General features: G+C 29.8%; 1 protein-coding gene across 1 annotated transcript in view; it reads right to left on the reverse strand.

The window, feature by feature from the left end:
* Positions 1-14,150, reverse strand: part of twin (CCR4-NOT transcription complex subunit 6-like twin) — a 92,173-nt gene that overhangs the window by 13,242 nt on the left and 64,781 nt on the right. The window contains exons 2-4 of the mRNA XM_071182119.2: positions 3,916-3,978; positions 1,842-1,999; positions 583-737 (exon numbers count right to left, since the gene is read on the reverse strand). Of these exons, the coding sequence (XP_071038220.1) occupies positions 583-737; positions 1,842-1,999; positions 3,916-3,978 (376 nt within the window). The remainder of the gene's footprint in view (positions 1-582; positions 738-1,841; positions 2,000-3,915; positions 3,979-14,150) is intronic.

Here is a 14,150-nt window from a genome sequence, read left to right on the forward strand (position 1 = left end):
CAATAGGAACCCTGTCTAACTTTAGTTAAATTACTCAGTGCCCCTTGTTGCATAGACACTACATGCAGTACTTCTTTTAAGGATTATCAAATCCTAAGCTTCCAGCTTTCATAGCTAATGATATTAGAAACTTATAAAAAAAATTTAGTTTGAATATTGTGAAAACTCAAAAAGTTGTTTACAATTAATGAAATGTTCTTATAAAAGAATGTCTGAATAATGAGGTCAAAAAGTAATTTTTTCATTTTAAATGCACAAAATTAGATACAAATGTTCATTTACATAAAAATGACATTGTATATTTCAAATTTATATATGAAATTGAAAATTTTCACTGGTTTCCTAAGCTCTCTAAGTCTAACTTTTTAGAGAGTGAATGAGTTTCTAATTTAACTTAATGTCATAAAAAAAAAAACATTTAACATCTTTGGTTAGAAAAAAAAAGTTAAAATTTTAATCTGTATGTTGACATTACTCTCAAAAGTACATATTTATAGTTATTAAAAATTTGTTTTGCAAGTTACATTAACTTAAATAAATGAGACCATTCAATCAAATTAATTAAACTCAAAATATACATACTTTTGAGTTTTGTAAAAAATTGCGCATCCGTCAACATGTTTCCTATCAATTTCAGACATGGTTTTTGCACGAGATTTGGGTGAGAAAATTCCATCGTATCCTTCCTTCTTGAGTTCAGGTAAGAAATATTTATAGAACTGTTCTGTTTCAACCTCCTGAAATAAATCAATTATTAATACAAAAGCCAGCCATAAAATAAAACTTGTTAAAAATAAGGACCGATTTTAAAATAGCTCAGTTTTATATAAGTAAATAATACTATAAAATTCATCAGATATTAAAGGTAAACAAACATTTCTGAAAACACTGTGACACCAAAAAGATGCAAAATTTCCAACCAACCAAACCAAACTTAATAGTTCATTTAAGTTGATATTGTTCTTTGCTATATTTATGTTGAACTAACTTATATTTTTAACAATGCTATCCCATAGTCACTAATCTATTTTTTCCTAGGGTTGTAGGATTTTAGTCATGCCAAAAAAAAAAAGTAAGTAAAATATTTTGGGCTTAAATCACTTAAAAAGAACCGGCTAAAATTAAAAAAATGACTGCTTTCATTAGAACTAGTATTTTCTAAAAACTGTAACAAGATAAAAAAAAATTGTTAACTGATTACGCATTCACATGATTTTATGTTAGGAATAAAGTTGAGCAGCAAATTTGCACAGTTAGAAATTAACTTTTTATTGCAGCTTAACAATATGAATAATACAAAATTATAGTAACTATAAAAACCGTTTATCCATGTTTTAAAACAAAATGTATTAATCATTCAGAACAAATCATGTACAATTTTACAGAAAATGCCTAAATTAGATTCAGCACGATTTTAGAATAAATAAAATAGCACAATTTTAAAATTTGAAGAACTGCTGAAACTTAAAAGCAAATTTCAAAAAAACTGGTTATAAAATATTGATTTTACACTATGATTATGAATGCATGTTGCGAAAGTAATATACAGTATTGTAAATAATATAGGTGATTACATTATAAATGCATGTTCTGAATGTAACATACAGCATAATATGTAATATTGTGAATGTGATAACAGTAACTGACTTATTTGAATAACTGCTGAAACTTAAAAATAAAAGTGAATTTAAAAATATTGTTGACAAAATATCTCTTTCATACTATGATTGCATGCTGTGAATGTTTTTAACAAAGCTGTAATAAACATGAGAAAAATAAATGTATAATGGAACACATTTATGATTCGTATGGTTAGTTAATAAGATATCAATGGGAAATACCTGAAGAGAAATGATATCAGCTTTATAATGAATAATTTCAGAGAGAATGTGTTTTTTTCTATAGGTCCAATCTAACGCCCAATTTGGGCAATACCCATACATTTGCCGAGTAGCATATTTATCACAGAGAATATTGTAACACATGACTGTGAACAAACCTGGAAAATAAAAAATTGTACAGTTTTTTTGATTCAACAAAATTGATAAATAAGCAAATTTCTATAATAAAAGATAAAAATAAATGACACATTTTTTATATCTAGTTTGCATTGATAAGCTGATTGTGCTCAAGTGTCAGGTCAGTCTAAAATATCTCTTTCTAAGCTACTTTCTTTCAATAGTATACTTATGGGTAATTTTCAAACAGAAAAAGAATTGTGGTTACTCCATACTAACTTAAGGAGAATTATATGAACATGATTTCTTAATTTATTAAGCAATAAATTATTATTTTAAAATATTTTCTTGCTTCATTTTATTCAGTGAAATGTTTTCGATTTAATCTAGTTAGCAAATTTTAAGTTTTAAGGTTAGCATATCAGAAATATTTACATGTTCTTGAAATATCTTAGAAAGATTTGTAATATCTCTGAAAAAGTTCTGAATGTCTGTCAATGATATGTCTGTCTGGAATTGTAATTTATAGCAAATAGAAAAGCAAGTTTACACTTTGTTACAGCTACTATTCACATACATATAGAATAAAATATTTAATATCAGTACACACACACATTTAGTAGAATCAGCAAACAAATTAAAAGATTAAGTTAAAAAGGGCAAGGAATATATTGAGGAAAAATTCATTAAAATTATCAAGCGTTATATCTCTTTATCCAAAAACGCAATCTATTTACTTTCTATCTTTTTTTTTTTTTTTTGAAAGATATTGTGTTGGCTAATAATGCAATATCATCACAAGTAAAAAAAAAAAAAAAAAAAAACAAATGTGCAAATTAAAAATTTAACCTATAATTCAAGATAGCGAGGCTAGAGGCCAGAGATGAGCTCCGATTCGCTTTTGAAGGTCCGAGCCCGAAAAATTTTAATCCAAGCTTGAGAAACATAAGATAACCTTTGCCCTAGATAAAAGACAAAATTTTGCGATCTGGTCATTCGGCCTTTGATGTTTAAGCAAGGGAATTAGTGAATTAAAAACTTTTTTATTACCATCCTGAGAAAAGAGAAGCGGGGAAAAAAAAAAAAAAACTCAACCAACTGAAATTCCAGGATGACTTAAACAAAAATTAAAATATTAAGCTTAATAAATTCATTTGACAATTAGTGCAAGCCTCACAAAGCAAAAGCACCGAACAGAAGTAGATGGCTGTAAGTTTTATATCATATAAATTTTAAATTTTTTATACTTAAAAGAGGAACCAAACGTTTGGTTACAAGTAGTTTTATTAATTTTATCACATCATTCGAGCTAGCCCGAAACTTTTTTCAATAAAATACCGTCTCATCTTAAGTAGAGACCCCTTAATACTTGTATAAGGATAATCTTAAATAATTCAACCTTCTGATGACTTCATTCATTTGAGTTTTGCGCAAAAAAAAGAAGAAAAAAAAAAAAGAGCATGCTTTCAATAAATGACAAGTATCTGTTAAACATACCAAATTCTTCGATGAAAAAATTCGGTAGGGCAAACATCAATAATGCAAAAACTGACCTTTTTCGATGCACCTTTTATAAGAAACTTTTGAATTTTTGGGGGATATTTGAGGTTATATCAGTTGTATGCTGTAAAATTATTTTAGTGTTAACAAGAAAACATTTTAAGTTATGAAAGATTTTTGCTCAAAAAATAATGAAACTTATTAAAAAATTAAAAGTTCGTAGTTCGTTAATTTTTGAAAAAAAATTTCTGCCGAAGATATGTATTAACATTTATCATAGTGAAAACTTTCATATGTAAATATTCAGAGAAAAAAAAATCTGAGACAATATCTTGTTTAGATGCTGAGAAAAGGTACATCGCAAAAGGTAAGTTTTAGCATTATTGTTATATGTCCCACCGACACCCATAGAAGAAGGAAAAAAAAAAAAAAAAAAAAAAAAAAAAAAGAAACTTACAAGGGGAGTCGGCATTTTGTGCCATACTGATCCATGGTCTTGCAGGGGGATGTGATGATGGAACTGAAAAACAAACAAAACAATCCATAAGCAATCAAAACAACAAAACATGTAAAAACAATCTTAATATTTGCTTCCTTAATCGAAGCAAATTAAAGAGCTTATTGTGAAAACATTTAAAGTGGGGAAAAAAGAAAATCGGCAATCAGTACACATGTTGTTAATACTTTAATTTTCAAGGTTTCTATTGTTTTTATAAAAACATTTTCAACATGTTTATATCATAGCTTCCCGATATTCATAGATATCACTTATTTCATAATTTTTTTTTTTTTTTTTTTTTTTTTTTAACGATGTATAAGAAAAATAACATTTAATTATTTTTTCCGGGAACTCATTTTTAGACTGCATAAATAAACCTACGGAAAAATGTCATTTTAACATTACTTAAAGAAGTGGCTTGTCATTGTTTCACAGTAAGTTCTTTCCGTCATACTTAGGGTTCACACCAGCAATGAAAGATTAGTATTTATCAAAATTGAGATCTAAAAAGCTAACATAATGTTAATAAAGAGATTCAACATAGAGATTAGAATGCTGAAACCAAATATGTCGCCTTACTGGCGTGAACCCTAGTTATACTTATAGATGAAACAAAATGAGATATTTATATTATAATATGCAAGAACGGAAAAGTGCATTTATTCAAACATATCAACATTAAATATAACGTATTAACAGCGGTCACACATAATAATCTGTGCAATTTTCAAAATAATAACATTCATGGAAGTAATGGATATTGTCAAAAAGTATATTTAAATATAGTTAATTTAAAAAAACGGAAGTAAAAGAAAAGGCAAAAGAGACCGCATATTTCGTGACAGATGGACAACTCCTAATTATGAGTGTCAAAAAAAGAGGAAAACTAAAAACTGGACTAACATGAAATTTTTACATCAATGACAGGCAAATGAAAGATATCGCATTGGATAAATAAGTAATAAAATATGAATCGGAATTGTGATTGATCTTGAACCCATGTTATCGGAGGACAAAATCAAAGTCAAGTCTAGTCACGAAAATGTATGATTTTGCAAGCACACAGTCCGTTGACAGAGTATGGCAAAATAACCTACCATTAACTTAGTGTGAGTTATAAAAAGCGCATCCGATAAGAACTTTAATATGTTAAAATACAGATGCAATTTTTATAAATGCACGCCCTTTTCATAATTTATTCAATACATTAGAAAAATTATACATATTTTTTGAATAAAAAATTGCCATTTCTTTTTAATTAGCATTTTTCTCTAGGTAATTTCATAAAGCAACCCAAATATTACATAAATAATGGATTATTGATTGGGTCTAACTATAATAACACATTGGAAAAATATTGAGGCGGAAAAAAAAACCTGATAAAATAAGTTAACTAGCAGAACTTGTTTAATAGCTCTTCCACGGAACCCTCGAGTTCTGCAGAGCACTATTTGGGTATAACCGTAGACGAATGTACCTAAATATTGTTTTATTAATAAAGAGCTAAAAAGAAATGTGCAACTATGCGAATAATTAGTTGATTATGAAATTATGGTATTACAGGTAGTGACTTTAAATAATAAATTATATATATATTTTTAAAATAATGGCAACTTCCGTTCTTCACCTTAGAACATGCCGGAAGTGTTGTTCATTTATCGTTACTCGGTGGGCACCTGTAAACCAAAGTCAGGGAGGCGAGCAACATGTCCCACGCCTCACTGACACAGTTACCAGCGATGCCAACTGCTCCAGGCGCGCCATTATAATTTAAAAAAATGGTAAATAACTACGGACTAAAATTTGCAAATATTTGACTAATTTTATTTACTTTTAAAACGGCGTAGCATGACTGAACAGATTCAAAGTGGCGAATTATATAAGCCTTCGAATTATTTAGAGATAGTGGTGTATAAAAACCTAATAAATTGAATTAATTAAACCAAGAATCACACATTAATAAACTACCACAAATATTTATACTCTGTCCGGAGCAAGTAGGCATCTCTGAGTTACCCGTTCATCGGGTGGGCCACATTCACAAACCAGAGGACAACACACAGAGAAACATCCATGCCCCGAGAGGGTTTCGAACCAGCAACCATTGGCTTCGCAATCAGGAACGCGAACCACTCGGCCACCGAGCTGGCATATAAAAATTATATTTTTATACCACAAAATTATTACACATTTAAAAGTTGTAAGAAAAATCAAAGCTTGTAAAAATCTTTACGACTCAATATTAATACAAAAAATTACAGAAATTAAAAAGATCTGGATCTAGCAAAATGTTTCAGAACTTGTTTAAAAATCTTGTTTAAGACATGGATCAAAATGGTGGATGAGAGATATATTAACATACATTTCTGGAATCATATTTGCTCCACAACTTGATCTAGCAATTTATTTACTTGTTTTACTACTCAGCGAAGTTCATTTTCTTCGTCGACTCAACCTTGAAATAGTACAAATTTTCTCTTATTCGATGGCCTGGCAATTCAAGAGCGATTCTTTCTTCTGCAAATGCGGTGATGCGCGCATTTCGAGCTGGTTGGCTAAGTATGTCAAAACAAGATTCGCTCGAAATCTTTTCTTCTCTTCGGGGTTATTTTATTTTTGGTAAATATAAATTAAGAGCACACGATAACACACGTTGAAACAGAAGCAATCATAATGACATTTACGTTTATTCTAAAAAATTTGTTTGTTTTCAGTGACAGAAGACGAAGCACACATTCAGGAAATAGGAAAATACGAACAGACCACCCAATTTAAATATTGAACTTTATTCAAAATGATGGAACAATTTTAAATAAATATTATTCCAATTCAAGAGAGTTGATGGCACATTAGTTCAGTTGTGTTCCCAACCTATATATAAATTTTCACTTCCAATTACCATCTGTAAGCGCCGAACATTTTTCGCGTATAACTTAAAAATCACTTGATTTAATTCATGATTAAAATAAAAAAAATCTTTAAACAATTGTGATTTATTTAAATCCCATTAATTTAAACAAACTCGATTTTTTTTCTTTTTTGAAAAAAAATTATTAATTTAGGTTCAAAATATATTTTATTTTATTCAATATTCTGTTAACATTCTTTATTAACATTATTTGTTAACATTCTTTAAATTGTGATTTAAAAAAAAAATCTTATTTATTGATAATTAAGGTTTCATACTTAGAAATAATGAAAGAGATATGCGTGTGAATTATTATATTTCAAAATAGACGGGGGGAAAAAAAAGAGAGACAGAGTGTGGATAAGAGTGCCATGAAATATTTAAATTATAGTTTCACTAAATTTATGTAAAATATTTTGCAAATAGAAACATATTTCAATGATGCCCATTCATTTTTATGCTTATTTAAATGCAGCGTTTTTAAAACTTATTAACTAAGTAAAACTTGTTCTATCCAGAGTAGCTTAATTTTTCAGTTACGTTTTCTGACTCTGACCAATTAACTTTTCATTAGATATTTAATTAACAAATTAGTCTTCCAATCTTTAACATTCATGACTTCGGCCAACTTTTATGTTCGACTTCATTGTACTTTTTCTTACTTTGTTGTTGTTTCTTTTGTATTGCCTCGGCATTGGAAATAATAAAAAAAATCTTTAACATTGATTAGCGAGTTGAGCTTCAAAAACTTCATTATTTTTTTATCTATTCACTGATTTGTTTTTAATAATTAAATAATAATTTTAACCGTTTTAGTAAGAAATTTCAATTATAATAGTGTTTTTAGAAAATATTAAGTATTATTAATACATTTTATTATATGTTTTGGTTAGTAATTGTAAAAAAAAAACCTATTTAAATGAGATAAATTCAATTTTGTGTTGTTTTTTTTAAAAAAAAAAATGATTCTGATTTTTCTCAAGAGTGCTAGGCGAAAGTTCTTTCAAATGTGATAAATTTTACTTATATTTTGATAGGAATCAAACTTTGGTTTGGAGATTATCCATTTTTAGCGTTAGCATAAAAGGAAAATAAAATAATCGGGGAAAAAAAAAGGTAGTGAAAGAATATAACCAAAGCTTAGCTAGAAATTAAAGGTAGTCAGCTGGTCCAGACCACTGAAAATTGGATTAAGAGCACCATAAAATAAATTCTCAATGGTTCCCCAGATTAGAAATCTATTAAGAGGTATTGTATGCTGTTTTAATTTTTGAATTTCTGCTTTCGTGTTTTGCTCTGCGTTTTTATTATAAAGTATGATATTTTATCACAGTTGAGAACATCACGCATTCTATTTATTATAATTTAACATTTAAATTTACCTCTTTTTTTCTTTTAAAAGATGTTAATAGACGTCTGTATGACTGAAAGATGTTTGAAAATTTTAACAGAAACATAGAAAATACTTGTCAGATTAAATACTTGTAAGATTCTATCTACTTGATTCTATTTATTATAATTTTACATCTAAATTTACCTAATTTTTTTTTTAAAAAAAGATATTAATAGACGCCTGTATGACTGAAATCTGTTAATTTAACAGAAACATGGAAAATACATAAATAAAAAATATTGTAAATTCACACAGATATTTTTCTTAATTCCTTTTAGACAAAATGCCACCAAATTCGAATTTTTTTTTTTATACAAATAAGAAATTTAAACAAAATGCCATCAGATTGAAAGCTATTTTTAAGCATTCATCGTTAATTAAACCAACGAATCGTTAGAGATACGGATTATTTTCGTTGTAACGATTCACTGAGTGTTTCAAACATAAAGATAAAGGTTTACTTAAGACAGTTCTGTAAGCAACGTTCTTATTTTATCTACTTGTACAGGGTTATAATAACTGAACTGAAGGGGGAAAAAAAAGAAGCAGATTACGAAGCTAATTATCTCTTAATCATAAAATAGTTGGAATTTCGTTGAAAAATAGCAAACAAGTTTAATATTTGTAACACTATTAATAACAACCAAAAGTAATAAGAATTAATTTTAAGAAAAACACGATCTCGATATTTAGAGGAATGCTTTTAACACTAGAAAGACTGAAACTTAGTATATACCTATATTGCCCAAAGGCATCCAAATGGCACGGTTGTGAAAAAATAACTTGTTTAAAATTATTTCGTATATTATTTACAGTTATATAACAAGTTATAAGTAAATATTAACAATAAAAAAATTATATGTTGTACAAAAAGTCACATAAATTTCGTATATTACTTGCAGTTATATAACAAGTTATAAGTAAATATTAACAATAGAAAAAATTATATGTTGTACAAAAAGTCACATAATTCCAAGAAATTGCGTCATTATATTATACATCATTGTTTTTCTAACTGAAATTAAAAAGCAGTCAAAATGACTTCCTTGGGCAATCTAGTGCTAATTAATAATTTTTTAAAAAATTAATTTACGATGCATACTATAGCATTAATGAAATTATCAATTATCTAACTTTAGCAGCATGATTGATTCAATGATGAAAAGCGAATTATTTTTGGTTGCAAAGACTCAGAAGTCGGGGCGACATTTTATTAACATTATGAAATTGAATTGCATTTTATATAACAAATAAAAAGCCAACTATAATCAGATATTCTAAATGCGACCTGCTGTACTCGAAAACTAATAACCAAGGTTCGTCTTTAACAGATGCGCAGATGACAGGTAACTCTTACACAATTCTATTTAATTTGTGTCCTTGGATCTAACCCTCAAATAGGAAACATCTTATTATTATTTAAAAACGAGATAACAGTAGAACAGAGCGGGAAAAAAAAAAACAGCAATCGGTGGTGACATCTTCGAGGAAATCTTTATGGCATGATGTCGTTGTCAACAAATATAATTCTCCGGTAAGGTCACATAGTAGTATATGTCAATGTCAAAACATCAGTGACAATTTTTTTTTGAAAGTGTGATGTTTGGCATTCGCCAACCTTGCACTGTCGTTAACACCTTGTTTTCATGGTCGCCAAAAGGTTAGTGGCATGAATGGAATCAAGGCATCCACACCTTGTCCGACTTCTGAGCAAGGTGGATTTTAGTAGTCTAACGGCGGCACACCACTGACCTCGCTTTAAGTGGCTACCCTTTTATAGAAATGAAAGACAACGCCTTCATCAGGAGTTAAAAAGGTTGCTAAACTTGGCAATGCGTGAAAAATCATACATCTTACTCAATCTCTCGTGTGTGTGAAGTGAATCAAAATAATCCGTTAACACTTAAAATAAAAAAAATATAATCCACTTGAAAAAATAACACTGATTCCTTGAAACGGAAAAAGCATATCGCTATTAACGAAAATCATTTTCTTTATAGAATTATGAGTCATATTTGGAAATTGTATGTAAAGAATTGAAGGGCTCGTTGCAATATATTGATCAATCAAATTTTTTAATTGGAGCTTTTTTTTTAACCACTTGCGCAATAAGAAAACGTGCTGTGCATGCCAACTTTGTGCAGTACACGTAGATAGACAATTATCACAAAAATAATAAAGACGTTCGTGGTATGTATTACAGAAATAGAAGAGATAGTTCCGATTTCCATAACGCATCGAAAAACTTAATCGTCTCACAAGTGGTTAAGAGAGTTTTTCGACGAAAATTTGAGTGCAATAAAATGTTTTTCTGATATTATGCTTTTCTCATGTGAAAATTCTCGAAGTTTGGAAAGTACCAATATAGAAACAATACTAAGGCGTAGCTTTATATAAAAATGTCCCCTTTTGAAAAAGTGGAGCTTATCACTATATCGCCTCAAGTGCTTTAAGTGTAGCATTAATTATAAATTATTAACTTTATAACATTAAACTAGCTTATCGTAATACTATTTAAAACATCCACAGCTTGAATTGATTGTGAAGTTTAATGATACAAGGTCTCTTTAATGACTTAAGGTCTCATATGCTGCGCAAAATATTACGTTAAAAGGGGTCAAAAGATAAAAGCCACAATTTTATGTTCATAAAACTAATGAGATTTATAATATGGCACACAGCAAGGCAGGTAAATTTATTTAAAAGTGAATAAAATCAGCTAAGGTGCAAATATAAAAGAAGTTACTCAAAATAGGTTATACTGGTACACAGGAATTAAAATATAAGTAAGTAAAATATGATAAAAGCAATTACATAGAATGTAAAATATCAACAGCGAAAATTCAAAAATATTAGGATGACGGATTTCACTTAACAAATGTTTTATACGTAAAATAGTGCTACGTTAAGATGATGTTCGTTAAAACGGGGAGTGACGATTTAAATGTTACAAATTTTGCATTTGGGAGGCGGTTCACCAAACAGCAGTTGAAGACAAGTCAGCCGAGTGTGGCCAATGCGAAGACGGGTGATCTTAACGTCTGCACCACGAAAACGCAACACAGGCAATGGATCCAAATCAGTTTTAATGGTGTGCATTCCAATGCTGTAGCCATAGGGATTTTATATAGTTATGTAGCTTTGTATATAAGAAAGATATAGACAGAATTAAGGAGGTCGTAGCAGATCTCGCAACAACATTGCCTAAATCATTACCTTAGATTCAAAGATGGCATGAAAAAAATATCAAAACCATTTTTACATTAACGAACGCTGGATAAAAATCAAAATAGGATAAGTGACTTTTAAAATGCCCCCAACTGGCACAAAGCGTTCAAACTATTTCAGTAAATGCAATATTTCTGGGTAAATCGTGAAGAAATTTGTCGTAAAGATTAAAGAACCGCAATGGCTTCTGCAGTGAAAATTGAATAAACAAATATCAGGGATTTTGTGGCTGTATGTGGCATCAGAAATGATGAAACCACAGTCAATATATCCAGGAGATTTCGAGCCTTTGGTAAACATAGGAACATAGAGAACTGTTGACGTAAAACATCTATGAGTGGATTCGATACTAATTCTTTCCACAGAGCCAAAATTACTAAACTGGCACATTGAAGCGGAGAACCACCTTATTGTGACTAATAAATTATCAATTTAAGAAATAAATAATGAAAGGTAATTTATTTATTATTATTTTTAAACTATGCGTTAAATATTTGAGAATGGGGTTCAAATTCTTTAACGGTTACGACAATAAATCAATAACAAGGGCTGTCACGTACTTTAATTACCATTTTTAAAATTAAGAATTTTAAAAATGGTAAACGTTTAAAACGAAAAAACTGATTTAATCTGTATATTAAGAAGTTTGGGGACTCACCTCTATGGCGCCAAACTTGGGTCGGGCCCCATATAACTTAGGAATCTAAGCTTTAGCGTTATCTAATTTAACCAAAGGTTCTGTAGATAGAAAATTTTGCAATTCTTTTTTTTTTTTTCGAAAAAAAAATACACATAGTCTAACTTGAATGCGCAATGATGCTTTTTGTCCGACTAATTCCTTGGTGGTAAATTTTTGTCTTTGTAAGCTCCATTCCTCTATTAAGTTCTAAACTCATTGAAACAGTTATTACGTCTACAAGGATTTATAAGCTATTATCAGCCAACATTTATATGTTATCACAACATGAATCTGCGGCTTTTCATTATCTTCAACCACACATCATTGTGTAAATATATATCCTCCTGTATGCATTAATCATAAAGATATTTGTCTAAGCCGAATGGCGGATCAACCGAAGGTACAAATTAAATAAAGAAGGGATAAAAATCAGCCTCAACCACTAGCTAAAAAAAAAAGAAGAAAACTAGACCTGGTACTGCAATCCTGCTAGACTGCGTGTCTTTTAAACCTTAACCTGAGGACACATATCGGGCAGGTTAAAATATTTAATAGACATACCCGCCTATCATGCATGATTTAATGTGAATGACCATTTGCGGGGATGATAAAATATGCGACGAAGAGAAAGAAGAAAATTAAAAAGGAGAAGATTTCCAGTTTAGAATTGGTTTCGAAAAGTTCACAACAGCCATTTTTTCTTCAGTTTTTGCAAGCGATGATGCGATACAAATAACGACGACGGTTCATGTTATTTTTGGAATTTGTGTCACGACTTCTGAGATTTAATTCGCCAATAAAAGCCAACGTACTGTGCCGTGAAATGATAAATTTGAGTTAGATCTTTCCGCACGTAAGCTTCATTTATTTGGGAAACTACTAAACTTATTGTAGTAAGTAAGTGAAGGGGGAAAAAAACTAATTTATTAGTAAGAACATGAGTTACGAAGTATGAACACAGCAAATCATCAGAGATTGGTCTGAAAAAAAAAAAGCAAGTGCTTTGGAATCTTCGATATAATAGTGTCAATAAACGATTCCATATTTTACATTAATGTCTACACATGAAATAATGCTTTTTTCGTGACTATGCTGTTTTCATAACTGTTGTAAAATTGTAATGACAGTTAGGTCAAGTTTAGTCTATTTTTAGTTATGCTATTTCTGAAAATGGCGCAAAACGTAAACAAAGGGCCTGAGTTTCCTGAAAATGAAAAGCATTTGTGATTTAATATTTAAATGTTTAAAAAGTTAATCCAAAGCTGCATTATCTGTTCTCAGAAAATATTTTAAACATCGAAACTTATTCATTGATTTTGATAATTTTCATCCGGGTGGAAAAATTTCCCCAAAATATCGATTTTTGAAAGAACATTTTGAAAATATTGAATTATTTGTCTGTTTTAAATTATAGGATATCCTGAAGTGTAAGGCGAGTGACTATAAACTTTGACCTTTTTTTATTAATCATTTTTTCTTAACAAAAGAGCTTTCAAAAAGCACAGTTAAATGTAAGAAATTTAGCAAGAAGGGTAAATTGTAATGATTTGTAATGAAAATTATTTCAACAAGCTTTAATTTTTGGCCGGGATAGCCTGGTTGGTAGGGCGTTGGACTCGTGTTCATGAGTTCGAATCCAGTCGGTCGGTGAATCCCTGAGTATTAAATGGTGACTAAATGCAAGCTAAATCTGTCTGGGTCTTACAGTCCCCTAAGTTCCCATAACAAAACAATACTTCTGTGGGTATTAATCCAAGAGTTCTCTTGTCTTCTGAATTGGGCTCAAAATTGCAAGTCTACGGAGTTGAACATTGGTTTTCGTAAACTCAAATTTGGGTAGGCAGTTCAACGACGGTTATAGAATAAAATGGGCTTTAATTGGCGTCGGTGGATCAGGGAACAGGGTGCACGCCTCCCAATGGTGACCCGGTTCGAATCAAAGAGATGGCTGGTCGATCCGAATTCCCTACCCGGCTCACACCGAC

The sequence above is a fragment of the Parasteatoda tepidariorum genome, chromosome 4 (assembly GCF_982258835.1).
Source record: "Parasteatoda tepidariorum strain Cologne lab strain chromosome 4, Ptep-v5.0, whole genome shotgun sequence".
Classification (NCBI taxonomy): Eukaryota; Metazoa; Arthropoda; class Arachnida; order Araneae; family Theridiidae; genus Parasteatoda; species Parasteatoda tepidariorum.